The sequence below is a fragment of the Schistocerca cancellata genome, chromosome 5 (assembly GCF_023864275.1).
Source record: "Schistocerca cancellata isolate TAMUIC-IGC-003103 chromosome 5, iqSchCanc2.1, whole genome shotgun sequence".
NCBI classification, from domain to species: domain Eukaryota; kingdom Metazoa; phylum Arthropoda; class Insecta; order Orthoptera; family Acrididae; genus Schistocerca; species Schistocerca cancellata.
Genome location: NC_064630.1, coordinates 503458094 through 503475214, shown reverse-complemented (window position 1 = coordinate 503475214; position 17121 = coordinate 503458094). Strand labels below are relative to the sequence as shown.

Genomic DNA, 17121 nt, shown 5'->3' with positions numbered 1-17121 from the left:
TAATTAACTCTCAAACAGGGGTGCCATTTTTCATAACATGAACGGGCGTGCGGCGCACTTTGTTCACATGTGTAGAATAGATTCCTTTATGTTACCAAGGTAAACATATATGATCAAAATCGCTGTTTAATCCTAGTTTATTTAAAAAATGACAAAAATAAACTTACATAATATAAGCTAAACCACTGTTTCATTAAACAATGATGAAATAAATTTTCACTATAGCACTCTGTTGCCAAGGATAGGTGTTACAGAGACAGTAATGACCCACTTGTAGCATTAAGCAGTGCAATTGCATCAGATCCCATTTGCATCGGATCCCAGCTAGCTGCTTATTTAATCACTAATTATCCCATAGACAACTGCCTCAATGTGGCATTATGTTGCTAGCTCGTGATCAGGGTAATTTTTTTTTTTTTCACAGATCATAAATTTTCTCTCATCTATCTCGATTGTTTTTTATATTACTGCTGCTCACTTGGACATATGAGAACATAATTTATCACTGTGATACCTGAAGTAACAATGAAGGAATGGATATGGTTTTGCAGTTGTGGAACAAAAATGGAACCGTGCAAAATCATTTTATTTTTGGTTGGTGCACATTATAAACAGGTGTGCCCGCCCGAGGGTTAAATACACACACATTTTAGCACTGACGTTTTTAAAAAAATATTGAGTGTAGTATAGGTTCTTGTCATACATCTTGTGCTTTTTTAATGGTCCAGAATTGTATGCTGTTCTTCCTCCCTGTTATATCTTCCTCCGTGTTCCTTTCCTGTACCTGTGTTTGAACACCAGTGAAGGTATCTTGAATCCCAGAATTATTGTTTGTGATCGTTTTATGTTCTTGTTGCCCATACTCCTTTTCCTCTCTGCCAGTGAAAGTTCTGTACAAGTATCAATGATGTAAATGTATCATTTTTGTGGAGAAACAGATTTTAATAACAAGTTGAATCTTGCAAAAAAGAAAACACCAACCAGCCTCCATTAATAATGCTATTTATTTACATGCATAGTGCCATTACTAGTACTGAGCTGACAAATTCATCTCCAGATGGCCATTCACTTTTAGATTACATTTTTTGTTGTTGTTTACATTAGTTGCGACTGTTTTTCTCCCTTGTGGTGAAAGTTCCTAGGGGTGATGGTACTGTACAGCAAAAAACAATGAGAAATGGCCTATTTAAGAGTAACTTAACTAACAATGTAAACAAGTCTCTAAGATAGAACTGTCTCAGTTTAAGGACACCATATTTGTGTTGAAATTCCTGCATCATGACATTCCACTGTTACCTGCTTGTGTTCACAAAATAATAAAAACTACGAGGGCATTTCGCAAAGGAAAGATATAATGGCTCGCAGTCCTTAAATAGAACATTTATTTAGAAAATGTCAGTTACATCTTATTAACTGAATTATTTATATTCATAACTGGATTATTTGTTATTTTTCGACATAATCACACCCGTCATCCAAACATGTGTTAAGTTGGTCCACAAGCTTTTGTATCCCACAGTCATAGAAGGTTGCCACCTGTTGTAGGAACCACATTTCAACTTCATCTTTGATCTCTTCATCGTTGTGGAATGATTTTCCACCAAGATGTGACTTCAGATAACAGAAGACATGGAAGTCGGTGGGCGCAAGGTCCGGGCTGTATGGTAGATGGTCCAATACGTCACATTTGAATTGTTTGAGTAGTGCTTTGGTTACGAGCCCTGTGTAAGGCCGAGCATTGTCATGAAGCAAGTGGACTCCACTTGTCAGCATTCCCCTGTGTTTGTTTTGAATTGCCCTTTGAAGACTTTTCAAAGTCTGGCAATATGCAGCAGCATTAATTGTCGTTCCAGGAGGCATAAATTCCAAAAGAAGAATGCCTTGTCTGTCCCAAAAAACAGAAGCCATGATTTTCTTCGCTGAAATTGACGTTTTGCATTTCTTGGCTTTTGGTGAATTTGAATGGTGCCATTGCATTGATTGTTGCTTGGATTCAGGTGTATGGTGATAAACCCATGTCTCGTCACAATGTGATCAAGGAACTCATCACCTGCTTCAGCATAGCGTGTGAGGAAGTTGAGTGCAATGCCCATCCTTTTCTTTTTGTGTTTTTCCGTTAACAGTTTTGGAACCCAGCACGCACACAATTTCCTGTACCCTAACTTGACAGTCGCAACGTCATAAAGAGTTGTCATTGACATGTCCGGTATGATCTGATGCAATTCTTTCAATGTGAGATGTCGATTCTCACGAATTGCTTCCTCCGTTCTCCGAAGAAGGGTATCAAAGATCACAGATGGCCGACCTGTTCTTTGTTTGTCATGAACATCAGTCCTACCTTCAGAGAAATGACAACACCATTCCCATAAACAGAAACAATTTCTTTGTGAATATCTGCTGGTCGCTAACCTTTTGCATGAAGAAAATGTATGATGGAGCGCACTTCGCATTTGGCGGGATTCTGAATCGGCGCAGTCATTTTAAACACGACCTACTCGAACCAGAAGCAACGTTCAACTGCCGAACAACTGCTAGGAGAAAGCTAGCTGTTCAAGGTTAACACCAGTGTTGCCAACTTCCTCAGCAAAACTCTTCTGTTCCTCTGGTGTACAGTGTATCTTTACTTTCTGAAATACCCTTGTATATAGTTTTTACTATTTTGTGAATGCGAGCAGTCAACAGTGCAACATAATGATACAGGAATTTCAATGTAAGAAACCTTAAACTAAAACTGTTCTATCATAGGGATTTGTTTACGTTGTTATCATTTATTGTTAATTACTTTTACAGTAAAATAGGCAGCACATCTTTTTTTCCTGCAGCTGACACCTAATGTAAACAACAGAAAATATAATGCAATTGTGAACAGCCATCTTAAGATGAAATTGTCAGTTCAAAGCTGGCAACAGTGCTTCTGTGTAAATAAATAGCATTATTAATAGTCCTGGTTACTGTTTTCTCCTCTGTAAGAATCAACTTGTATTTTGTTCACAGCCATGGTCTTAAAATGTCAATATTCAACAAATCTGCATTAACACATTTAAAGTTCCAGGAAACTTAGACCTGGGGAGTGTAAGTGTCCCTTTTGTGAAATCAATTTTTTTATGTTACATTAATGATAATTTTCTGTTTCTTGCATCAACAGGCTATATTGTAATCTGATTTTTTCATCTCAAGGCAGAATTTTTAATTGTCTGCAGTCTTTAAATTTTACATTTTGCGTTTTATGTTCTAAAACAGCAAAACTCTCTTTCTTTTGCAGTTGGCCTATAGTTCATGCTCGGATGACTCAGATGTAAGCATAAAATTTGATGATGCCTCTTGTGTTTTGTTTTTGCATGTCTTTGCTGTGTTTTGATGCATAGTCTCTTTGCGGAAAATACTGTCTGTCTCACCAATAATTTTCTAAGCCACTAATTACTACTGACTTGCCCATTTTGTTGTTTCAGTTTTTAAAGATAATCACTATCCATTGCCACCAAATCGGAGAATAAGACCACCATAATAATTTAAATGTGTCTTCTTTTGGAGACCTGAGTCCACAACTCTTAAACTGTTATTATTTCAAATTCCATGCCATTACCATATCACTATGAATTTATATGAACTGCTCAAGTGAATGAATTCATTGAAGATGTACTGTGTGCTGAAGTCCAATAATTCTTACCAGTTAATAATACAAATTAATTCTTAATAATTCTTATCAATTAATGTTACAGATTACTTCAAGCGGTCACATTGTGTAATAATGCCTGTCTGTAGTAATTTGTATTTTCAGTTGGTATTCGTAAGAGTCAGTCAACCTAAGCTAAAATGTTCACGTTTAAAGTTATTTCTTCACATTATTTTTCTCCTGTGTTCAGCTCTGCATAGTTTGGAAGAGTGCCTTAATGAAATTGGAAAAAGATGAGAAAAATTAACTAAAATGCTGAAGGTATAATTTAGACAGTGATATGTGCTTATCAGGGTGGGGAAAAATAAAAGTGGCTCAGAGAACTGAGTTCCACGGTACAAAGAATCGCAGCAGAGGAAAGGAGATACAGTACTAACCTGACTATGGCAGATGTTTAAAGTGACCACCATTCATCTCTTGGCACTTTTGTGTTCTGTTCAGCAAGTTACTGGAATTACTGCAGTTTCATCCAAAATGTCCTGCTGCAGTTCTTGAAGACTTTGTTCTGATACACCTTATACGTTGAGGCCTCCCCACACAAAGTAATTGCACACTGACAGATCAGGTGACCTGGGTGGCCAGCTAGGTCCATGACCAGACTAACCTCAGCTAACAATTCTGTCTGGTGTGAAGATAGTGTGAATGTGCTCCAAGGTTTGGCCAGCTGTATGGACAGTTGATTCATCCTTTCAGAAGTAACTGTAGATCTGTTCCTCCACTGTCAATGCTGCCAGAAATGGTTTCAAAATGTTGGCAATGTAACACACCGAAGTCATTGTCTGATGAAAGAAAATGGGACCAATAATGTGATGTGCAGACACTCACACCAAACTCCAACCTTCTGATCATGCAATAGTGTTTTATGAGAGCTATGTGAATTACCTGCTGCTCAGAAACTGTGATTCTGTGAGTTGGCATAACCACTCATGTGAAAAGTTTCTTTCGTGTAGCTCTCAGTCCATCATCACCTGATCTTATTGCACCACTGGGAATTAGATGTTTCTTGTCTGTTTTAAATAATGTTAGTATTCATCTATTTTTCATACTTCTAAGAACTTTGCACTTGTAAATAAATCCAGGAATGAGATTTTAAGTTATGTAAAAAATAGAGAAATGATATACTTAGCAGATTGGAGGTTTATCTGTGGCTTCATGACCACAAACAAAATTAATTTCAGACCTTCTCAACCAGAAGTATATTCCACAAAGAAATGGAAGAGGTAAGATAGTAGGCAATCATACACAGAAATTATTTATGATCCAAGATGGAGACATGGGGCAGGGTAACATGGGAAACAAATTAATGACATACTGCTATGTTAATAATGCCTTACTCTTGTGATACCTCTGCTGCAAGAAGTTTAAACACAAAGCTGAGAAGGTTCTCCAGTGGATACAACAGCAAAGTGAAGATCAACTTCCCATACCTACACTGGAATAGGAAGGATAAACACAAATTGTCACATCCATTAGCAGAAGGCATAATTGGAGGGAGGAGGGCTGTCATCACAACAAAGCAAATTTTTCTGGTTATTTGGGTCATGTGAAACACCTTTTTTAGGTAAAATTATAGACATACATTAAGTACAACAGCATAGTAACAAGTAAGACCAGATTATAGAAGCATGTGCTTGTGATCTTATATGGAAGAAAAGGAACCTTGTAATTGCTACAGTATACAACCTCCAAGTGCATGATTGGGAAATTTTCATCAACAACCTTGGCTTATTTCCTATCCACTTTAGAAGCAGATAAAAAAAATAAAGATTTTTAATAGTGAAAGAATGGAAGACTTAAGAGGCAGCTTAAATTTATTGACGGGAGTGAAGTCTACAATGAGCCCAATGTCAACTATATATTTAACATATTTTTTAATAAATTTGTATGCTTTTTAAAAACTATTCTTTACACCCCCCCACACACATGCACATACAAAACAAACACAGGTATTAAATATGCAGTGTTCTTAGTAACATATTAAATATGCTGTTAATTAGGAAATTTGACTAATTCGATTCAGATATGCCATTTTTATGCATCTTATGAAGCATTGTTGCCTACAATTAATGGCAGTCCCTCTGTTCACACCACTTTCCAAAGTGTTTGAGAAGATAATGTACTTGAGTGCTATCATCCTCCTGTACAATAATGAGGTGCTTAGTTATTGCAAAAAGGTGGGAATTTAAGGAGATGGGACCTGGATAAACTGAAAGAACCAGAGATTGTACAGAGTTTCAGGGAGAGCATAAGGGAACAATTGACAGGAACGGAGGAAAGAAATACAGTAGAAGAAGAATGTGTAGCTTTGAGGAATGAAATAGTGAAGGCAGCAGAGGATCAAACAGTTAAAAAGATGAGGCTAGTAGAAATCCTTGGGTAACAGAAGAGATACTGAATTTAATTGATGAAACGAGAAAATACAAATATGCAGTAAGTGAAGCAGGCAAAAAAGAATACAAACGTCTCAAAATGAGATCGACAGGAAGTGCAAAATGGCTAAGCAGGGATGACTAGACGACAAATGCAAGGATGTAGAAGCTTATCTCACTAGCGGTAAGATAGATACTGCCTACAGGAAAATTAAAGAGACCTTTGGAGAAAAGAGAACCACTTGCATGAATATCAAGAGCTCAGATGGAAACCCAGTTCTAAGCAAACAAGGGAAAGCAGAAAGGTGGAAGGAGTATATTGAGGGTCTATAAAGGGGCAATGCTCTTGAGGACAATATTATGGAAATGGAAGAGGAGGTAGATGAAGATGAAATGGGAGATATGATACTGCGTGAAGAGTTTGACAGAGCACTGAAAGACCTAAGTCAAAACAAGGCCCCGGGAGTAGACAACATTCCATTAGAACTAGTGACAGCCTTGGGAGAACCAGTCCTGACAAAATTCTACCGTCTGGTGAGCAAGATGAATGAGACAGGCGAAATTCCCTCAGACTTCAAGAAGAATATAATAATTCCAATCCCAAAGAAAGCAGGTGTTGACAGATGTGAAAATTACCGAACTATCAGTTTAATAAGTCATGGATGCAAAATACTAACGCGAATTCTTTACAGATGATTGGAAAACTGGTAGAAGCCGACCTCGGGGAAGATCAGTTTGGATTCCGTAGAAATACTGGAACACGTGAGGCAATACTGACCCTATGACTTATTTTAGAAGCTAGATTAAGGAAAGGCAAACCTACGTTTCTAGAATTTGTAGATTTAGAGAAAGCTTTTGACGATGTTGACTGGAATAATCTCTTTCAAATTCTGAAGGTGGCAGGGGTAAAATATAGGGAGCGAAAGGCTATTTACAATTTGTACAGAAATCAGATGGCAGTTATAAGAGTCGAGGGATATGAAAGGGAAGCAGTGGTTGGGAAGGGAGTGAGACAGGGTTGTAGCCTCTCCTCGATGCTATTCAATATATATATTGAGCAAGCAGTAAAGGAAACAAAAGAAAAGTTTGGAGTAGGCATTAAAATCCATGGAGAAGAAATAAAAACTTTGAGGTTTGCCAATGCCATTGTAATTCTGTCAGAGACAGCAAAGGATTTGGAAGAGCAGTTGAACGGAATGGACAGTGTCTTGAAAGGAGGGTATAAGAGGAACATGAACAAAAGCAAAACGAGGATAATGGAATGTAGTCGAATTAAGTCGGGTGATGCTGAGGGAATTAGATTAGGAAATGAGACACTTAAAGTAGTAAAAGAGATTTGCTATTTGGGGAGCAAAGTAACTGATGATGGTAGAAGTAGAGAGGATATAAAATGTAGACTGGCAATGGCAAGGAAAGCGTTTCTGAAGATGAGAAATTTGTTAACATCGAGTATAGATTTAAGTGTCAGGAAGTCGTTTCTGAAAGTACACTCCTGGAAATGGAAAAAAGAACACATTGACACCGTTGTGTCAGACCCACCATACTTGCTCCGGACACTGCGAGAGGGCTGTACAAGCAATGATCACACGCACGGCACAGCGGACACACCAGGAACCACGGTGTTGGCCGTCGAATGGCGCTAGCTGCGCAGCATTTGTGCACCGCCGCCGTCAGTGTCAGCCAGTTTGCCGTGGCATACGGAGCTCCATCGCAGTCTTTAACACTGGTAGCATGCCGCGACAGCGTGGACGTGAACCGTATGTGCAGTTGACGGACTTTGAGCGAGGGCGTATAGTGGGCATGCGGGAGGCCGGGTGGACGTACCGCCGAATTGCTCAACACGTGGGGCGTGAGGTCTCCACAGTACATCGATGTTGTCGCCAGTGGTCGGCGGAAGGTGCACGTGCCCGTCGACCTGGGACCGGACCGCAGCGTTGCACGGATGCACGCCAAGACCGTAGGATCCTACGCAGTGCCGTAGGGGACCGCACCGCCACTTCCCAGCAAATTAGGGACACTGTTGCTCCTGGGGTATCAGCGAGGACCATTCGCAACCGTCTCCATGAAGCTGGGCTACGGTCCCGCACACCGTTAGGCCGTCTTCCGCTCACGTCCCAACACCGTGCAGCCCGCCTCCAGTGGAGTCGCGACAGGCGTGAATGGAGGAACGAATGGAGACGTGTCGTCTTCAGCGATGAGAGTCGCTTCTGCCTTGGTGCCAATGATGGTCGTATGCGTGTTTGGCGCCGTGCAGGTGAGTGCCACAATCAGGACTGCATACGACCGAGGCACACAGGGCCAACACCCGGCATCATGGTGTGGGGAGCGATCTCCTACACTGGCCGTACACCACTGGTGATCGTCGAGGGGACACTGAATAGTGCACGGTACATCCAAACCGTCATCGAAGCCATCGTTCTACCATTCCTAGACCGGCAAGGGAACTTGCTGTTCCAACAGGACAATGCACGTCCGCATGTATCCCGTGCCACCCAACGTGCTCTAGAAGGTGTAAGTCAACTACCCTGGCCAGCAAGATCTCCGGATCTGGCCCCCATTGAGCATGTTTGGGACTGGATGAAGCGTCGTCTCACGCGGTCTGCACGTCCAGCACGAACGCTGGTCCAACTGAGGCGCCAGGTGGAAATGGCATGGCAAGCCATTCCACAGGACTACATCCAGCATCTCTACGATCGTCTCCATGGGAGAATAGCAGCCTGCATTGCTGGGAAAGGTGGATATACACTGTACTAGTGCCGACATTGTGCATGCTCTGTTGCCTGTGTCTATGTGCCTGTGGTTCTGTCAGTGTGATCATGTGATGTATCTGACCCCAGGAATGTGTCAATAAAGTTTCCCCTTCCTGGGACAATGAATTCACGGTGTTCTTATTTCAATTTCCAGGAGTGTATTTGTATGGAGTGTAGCCATGTATGGAAGCGAAACATGGACGATAAATAGTTTAGACAAGAAGAGAATAGAAGCTTTCAAAATGTGGTGCTACAGAAGAATGCTGAAGATTAGATGGGTAGATCACATAACTAATGATGAGGTATTGAATAGAATTGGGGAGAAGAGGAGTTTGTTGCACAACTTGACTCGAAGAAGGGATCGGTTTGTAGTACATGTTCTGAGGCATCAAGGTATCACCAATTTAGTATTGGAGGGCAGCATGGAGGGTAAAAATTGTAGAGGGAGACCAAGAGATGAATACACTAAGCAGATTCAGAAGGATGTAGGTTGCAGTAGGAACTGGGAGATGAAGAAACTTGCACAGGATAGAGTAGCATGGAGAGCTGCATCAAAGCAATCTCAGGACTGAAGACCACAACAACAACAACAGTTACATTCTGTGTATATAGTTGTTTCCATGATTTTATTGTTCATGGATCCTTGTCTTAATATTTTACTGTTCACTAGATGGTCGGTGTCCAACACACATTTCCTCTTCTCCTCACCAGTGCAGTCATTGCCAACATCATATGGAAAGTTTGCCAAGGATCAATAGCATATGATACAAAAATTATATAGCATATGCAGAAAATGTGATGATAGGGGAAGTCAGTGAACAGAAATCAGAACAACAACTAAATACCTTGTGGAGGGTAACTGAAGAATCGGGGATGGAAATAAGCTTAACAAAAAGTGAGGTAAAGAATTTCAGCAGGAAAAATGAAGCAAAAAAAAAAATAGTTGATGTAAATTGTAATGAAAAAATTATTAGAGAAATGCATTGTTTGTAAATGTCCAGGAAGTAAGCTAACCAGGAGAGGAAAATCAAGCAAGAAACTTTGGAGAGGGTAGAAAATTGTTGAGAACTTTATTTTTGTGTATCTGACATATTAACAATTGGAAAATACCTGGCAAAGCAGAAATCATTATATATAAGTTGTATTACCAACCAAATTTGAGCTGTGATCAAAATCTTGGACATCGACAAAGAAAGATATGACTGGAATATAAATCTCAGAGATATTCTTTCTACAAGGTATCATGGGTGATATGAGAAAGGCAGGATAAGAAATCTCCTAAACGAAGATATAAGGGAAATAGGTTGAAATGGTTAGGCCATATGAAAAGAATGAGGAATGAAAGACTATCGGTAAGAGCTTTGGAATGGACAGAATCTGGAAGAAGACCATGATGAAGATGGAGAGATCAGGTGAGGGGTGGTGTGAATTAGAGATGAAAAATTGACTGAGGGAGGAAAGAGGTGGTCAGAAGTGGCTGTGTGAATGTCCTGCATATGCAGAAATGTTTCAGAATGAAAAACAAATTGTCTCATTAAGGTCAGCCCTTTTGAAATCCTTTCAAAATATATGATAATTTTGATCCATATAATAATTACAAAATAATAGCAACTGGAATTTTATGTATTGAGGGTATTTGATTAATCCAATAACAAAATTCTGTTAGAGAGTGGTTTACTATCAGCAAAAAGTAGCATTATTAATTAAATGTACTGAGAAGTGAGTATATAAACTCAAAGATATTTGAAGAGGCCACTGGAAAATGTTCATTTATCTGTCTTACACAGCATTCTTACAGTTCACTTTTTCTGAATTAACTCTTCGTTTAATGTGGCTGCATTGCTCTAGCGGGTAATTCCAAATGACCACAAAGAGCGAAAATGTGCAAAATAAATTACCACCTTTGTTTTCAAGTCAATATAGAGAGAGAGATTTATACTACAAAATATCAGACTGAGCTTCATGTGTAGTTTATTTATTTTTAATACTTTATCCATCTGAATCCAAGGAGTTTTACAGCTAATTTTTCTGTTGCTGTGTGAGCACCAATTTTTTTGTGTTCCGCAGGTTATATTTGTGAGATTGAGACTTAAACTGTTTGCTGTGAACCAGTTGTAGGGCTTATTCAGTGATGCAGTGATGATCTGGTCTCTCTCTCTCTCTCTCTCTCTCTCTCTCTCTCTCTCACACACACACACACACACACACACACACACACACACACACACATTGTAGTAGTATTTCAAAGTTATTGGGGTCAAGGAAGGTGGTACAGTGGTCGAGACGTTGGACTTACGGAAAAAATGAAGTTCAAGTACCCATCTAGCTCTACATTTTCTGTCTTTTCTCTAAACTGATTGAGGTAATGTATCCTTTGCAGTGAACAGGAGACAGTTTTCTTCCATGTCTTCCTCCTGTCCAAGTTTGTGCTTTACCTCTAATGACCTCATTGTTGACAGGATGTTAATGCTTATCTTTCTTCCTTTCTCAAAAGTCATTGGCAGGTCATTTATGTGTTTCCTTTATTCAGTTACCAAGCTTACATTTCCGCAAAATGCAGTTTTTGTTTCATATCTAGTGTATGTAGTCATCATAGAAGCCCACCAGGTGGGCTCCTTTTGTGAGCACGTACTTGGTACCACAGGCCCCCAGCCTCTGCAGAATTACTTCCTTTCTGTGCAGCAAGCTTATACATCTGCTATCCTTCCACCCCTCTGCCTCTCCATTGAGTGGTTTTCTTGATGGATCCTTTCTCATCTGCAGTGAATTCTTGAGCAGTTTGCAAGCTTTCAACTAGTGTTACACTTGCCATCCCTTGATCATTATTGCTAGTCAGGATTCTCTTTATGCCTTCGAACAACGTGGATGCTCAGTGACCAAATCTGGACCCTGGGCCACATCAGGATCCCAGGGAATGAACTCGCTGATAGCTTGACCAAACTGGCTACCACTAAACTAATTCTTGAGATCTGTTTTCCAGAAACAGACCTCCAATCGGTATTATGCCTAGTTTTAAGAATTTGGAGTATGGAATGGTTCATTCTTACTTCATGAAACAAACTACCATTGATAGAGGAGACTACAAGTCTGTGTAAGTCCTCCAAGTATGCCTCTTGCAAGGACTCTACCTTTCTTTGCCACCCCCACATCGGCCATACTTGACTGACTCATGGTCATTTCCTCCATGATGAGGACCCACCCCACTGTCATTGTGGTCCCTTTTAACAGTTGTCCACATTTTGCAGGAGTATCCCAACCTAGCCACCCTGCAGTGGACTCTTAACCTCCCTGACTCACTAGCCTGGTGTTAGGAGACAATGTTTCAGTGACTGACTTAGTTTTACTTTTGATTCATGAAGGGATTTTTACCACTCTCTTTAAGGAAGGGCCACTGAACCTTATTGGCTGATTGAGGGGGTTGGTAGAACACTCTCTTGCCTCCTCTGCCCAGAGCAGGCAGCGGCTGTGTAGGTTTGGTTGTCTAGCCCAGTCCTCATCCTACCTGCTCTTTTACTCTTCTTTCCCCCCTCTCATGTGGTCTGTCATACTTGTTCACCTTTTGTGTCTCTGTGCTTCTCTCGCCCTGTCCATGTTGCTAGTCTTTCCCAGGCAATTTCTGAGTGGAGTACCTCCAGTAAGTGGCACGGCTGGACGATGTATCCCCCCTCATTAGGCTCTGCTTCCAGCTGCTCCCTAGATAGGGCACCTTGCCTACATGTCTTGCTCTGCCTCACTTTCTTGTTCTTGTTTCTTATCTTGCCTTCATTGACCCTTCATAGACTTGGTCATTTCTTCCCCTGGGTTTGCGCAGAAGGCAATCTCTGATCTAGAGTCATGTGGACCTGTGTGTCTGAGGAAAAAAGGATTGATACCCTAGTAGTTTGGCCTCTAATCATCCAAGTAACCAACCATCATAAAATAAATTTTGAAATGTTGACATTTCCACCCAACTTATTACAATGTATAGGACAAATTCATTAATTACTAACAATCCATCTGCAAATACCTTTCGATTTTCATGACCTGCATATTTCATATCTCAGGTTGTGAGCCAAGTAGCAGTGTTACCTCCATCTTCACCTGAAGATCATCAACAGATTTCACCTGTGAAAGTAATTCAGAAATCCTGCATTCCATCTGTTTCCTCTTCAGTTTATGTGCGTTTCTCCAACAATACAAATTCCAGAAGTTAAAAATTAAACTATGTTTGTCATTTGTATCTACTGTGCATCCTTATTCCAGTTGCATCCTTATTCCAGTTTCAGTGGACAGTAAATAGAAAATCTTATTAAAAAAATACTTCTTTTCATAATTGTGCTTCAGTGGAAACAATAAAAAAAAAAATGTTTCCTCACTGTGTTGCACTAGCTGGTGTGTATTGAAATATTTTAATTTTTGCACACCATTAATTTATAACTGTAATGAGTCCTACAACTCTGTTCCTCTGTGACACTCCAATCATAATTATTCTGAATACAATAAGTAGTACTTGATTATAAAAAGCACAAGTTGGGGACGACATCACGTGAAAGAATGTTTTTGAACATTCTGTTTTATGGAATACCAAAAATTCGATGCTCATTTCAACATTATTACTATTTGGATATTCCCTCACGATGCCAGTATTTTCAGACTGCATGCATTTTCTACTCTGTTATGTTACTTACTTCGAACTTGTGACTCATTGGATGAGTGGCAAAATACTATTTCCCTAGTATCCTATCAATGAACTGAAGTCTGCCACCTGATTTACCTATGAGTGAGCCTGTGTAATCTTTCCATTTCATGTTCCCCATCCAGTTTGTGCCAAAAATGCTGGCTGTACAGCAGATGTCAATAGAACTCTTATCAGCTGAAGGCCACTGATGTTAAAGAAAAGTTATGCAGAATGAATCAAAAATACAAATTGTAGCCAAAGGTAGTTAGTTGTTCCTGAATTTAAGAAGGGACTCTTCCATTTGTACATGGGAATATAAATTCTGGTTAACATTGCAGCTGATATTATACAGGTTTGTTAACGTTTACTGTATGTAGACAGCTGATAGTGTTAACTGAAATCAGTAAAGTTATGTAAATGAAACAGTATATAAGAACAGTAATTGAGTATTATTCAGTTAGATATCTTCCTTTTCATTATTATTACTATTATTATTATTATTATTATTATTATTATTTGATATCAGTGACACAGTACTACTACTTCTTGGGCAAGTCACTAGTATTTGGTTGTTTGCAACAGTTGTTGAGCATGTGGACTAAGGGTTCTGTCTTCATCTGTTGCCAACAGAACACTGTGTGACAATGTTTTCTAATCTCCCTTTTTTTCTGTATTACTTTGTGTACTACTTCAGCAGTAAATTTTTCCTGCACAGTATATATTCTTGTAAAGTATTAACTGCTTTCTGTTTCTTTTTGACAGAATGTGCACTGGTCTGTCTTTTGTATGCTGACTGTGGTAGTGTCTTTTGAATGTTTTTTTGTGTGTATTAAATCTGTTTATTAATTTAAGTAATGCTTTCCAGCAGCTGTACATACATCATTTGTAGCATTATGAACTGAATTAATAGTGTGTATCATTTGGTTCTGAATATTTTTGTTAATATAAATTTTATGTCTTATTCCTTTGTGCTGTCTTAAAATGTGTTTAATGCTGTAAAGATGGACCTGTTGAACCAATCTCTAAGCTCCCAGACAGTTAATACCATGCTCATTACAGGTACATTTTTGATGGTAATTCATTGATGATATTATCTGTTTTCTGGAGAAAAAAGGTTTCTGTGTAGTTTGCTATTGCATTGAGTATATTCATATGCAATCTCACAATTATAAGTTTCATTTAGGCAGGGTAGATAGTATACATATTATTGTAGATACAGAACTGCAACAGTTTCTTGTTGATTAAAGCACAAGTTTATTTATTATGAAGTTAACACAGTTGCAATCTATACTTTTTGGTGAATATTATATGAATAGTAAGACTGATTACTACTCGCCAAATCTGAGACATTGAGTAGCAGATTTGTTTATCGCTTTTGGATGAAGGCCTTGTTCAAATATAGTGCACGCACAGGATGAGCGTTATGTGTTTCTGTTAACAAAATAAATGTCTTATTTTCATAGTGAATTGTTTCCATTAGTGGGTCCTCAATTTTATTCTAGTGATGTAAATGAATTAGAGGCAGAATTTGAAATCCCTGATGTATCATTGTTAATGTATAGTGAGTGACACGACGTATAGAAATCACTAACACATAGCACTGTGATTTGTTGGTACTGTGCAGAGAATGTTTGAGATATTTGTTGGAATAAACTGCCTGACAAAATGAATTAACTGCCAGTACGACATGGTTGTATGTTGATATAACTTTGTACATATACACAACATAAGCAGGCATGTAACTAATTAAAGCTGCAATTTTCTTTGACAAATAGTATGGCTACCAGAGTGCATTAGTGTTGTACCAGACTTGGTAAGATACAGAAGAAGCATGAACATTGTCGGATGTTGAGTGGTCACTGCAAAAGTCACAGAAATGTCATGTACTCGTGTGAAGCAGTCTTATCAGTACCTAACAAAGGGGGCCTTGTTGTGTATCTCGTAATTGTGTAATATCCAGATTTTTGGGGCTTTCGGATGTGACAGTGGCCTGATGTTTGACTGCATAGGAATGTGAGGGTAGGTACTGTCGTCATCAAAAGTCCTGGTGTACCATGTCTGACCACCACTAGGGAGAATCACCATCTTGTGCACCAAGCACGTTACAGAAGCTTCTCATTTGTGCCTACCATCTGAGAACAAGTAATGGATTCCAAGCAATGATTCACTAACAGCTGCTGGAGTATTCCATTTACACAAGAGTTCATATGGCTGCCTTTGGTGTGCTCCTGTGTTCAGGAGGCATGGGCTACTGATGAATGGTGTCACTTTGTGTTCAGCGATAAAATGCAGTTCTGCTGGGGAGAGGTACCATTCTTTCAATGTTTTGTAGAGGCACAATGGTATATTCCTTAAGTCCACTTTCTTTTCAATATAATTTAGTTTAGTTTTTGATATTTAGTGATACTGAGATCCCTTACAATATATTATTAGTGCAGAGGACTGGATTGAATTAATAAAAAGACTTTATTAACAAAATGCGATTCCCCTGTTATTTATAGTATGTAGCTTTCATTACTAGTCTCGAATATTTGTGTGTTACAGTGGTACTGTTGTTCCACGCTCCTCTCCTCATTTTTCCAGCAGCAATTTAGAAGTTCTCTCTGTTTCATTGCCTTTCAGATATGATATAGTTTCCCCAGCAGCCAGTTTTTAGTAATGCTGTTAAATCTCTGCAGCTACCTTAATGACTGAGTAGCTGTCACAGATACTCATTAGCTTTGTGTTACCACTGCGGTTATGTCATTTCACTGTTGCATTATTTCTTTCTCGCTCTGGTTCTCAGTGTGATGGTGTGCTATAGCCTCCTTTGCCACATGTGCATAGTTGTGTTTGACGTCTTAGCATGACCTGACATGATAACATTACTGGTATTAATTGTGAAAAATAAAATACTATGATGTTTGTTTTTTATTCTCATTATTTCAGTTTTTTGTTGGCATAGTATTTTTCTGTTTTAGCTACAATTTTTGTTGTTATTTTTTCTCTCGATATTCAGTTACCACAACCATGAGCTTTCTCTCTCAGTGCTTTCAGGACATGAAAGTTTCTGAGCTCATGTCACTCAATTTGTGGACACAATAACATACCATCTTTATCACCTAGAGAGATTTCCAAATGCATTATCCCATTCTTATGAACTTGTGTGAACCCCAGTTTGGTTAAACAATTGTTTTCCTGTTGCTATTTTGGTTTTAGTGTGAATTGTCCTTGAATGATAATGCCAAACCGTTTTCAGAATATCTTTGTCTTGCAATCATTTTCAGTTGCTTCGTTAATGCTGCAATTGCATAGAGATTCAAAAAATTGTCCATCAGGTGTTCGGAAAATGTTTGTTAATGTAAGTGCAACAGTGGTACTTTCCATAGCTAGTCTTTTGAGGTCTGTGGTAAGTCACATAGTGTTTTCTGAAATGTTTGCATGGTTTAAATATCCTTATTAAATAGGGGCTACTGTTTACCATTTCCATCTGCTGCCTGACATTTATTACCCTCGCCTGAATTGTGCTTCACTGCTATACTTGTTTACACCTACTTTTGCCCATGTTTGTACACTGTCTCACTTTTCCTTTATGTGCTCATGGCCAGGTGATCACAAATCATATTAGACTTCTGTTTGAAAGTGCAGATATTCTTTTGTCTTGATTTGTATTTCTTTCCATGCTGTGTGATT

At 39.1% G+C, this 17121-nt stretch overlaps 1 protein-coding gene across 2 annotated transcripts in view; it reads left to right on the top strand.

The window, feature by feature from the left end:
* LOC126188985 (F-actin-monooxygenase Mical) overlaps window positions 1-17121 on the top strand; it is a 550752-nt gene that overhangs the window by 453586 nt on the left and 80045 nt on the right. The window contains exon 26 of one of the 2 annotated variants that reach the window (XM_049930776.1): window positions 3263-3295. The exons of the other annotated variant lie outside the window; for it this stretch is intronic. Coding sequence (XP_049786733.1) covers window positions 3263-3295 — 33 coding nt within the window. The remainder of the gene's footprint in view (window positions 1-3262; window positions 3296-17121) is intronic. 2 annotated transcript variants of the gene reach the window in all.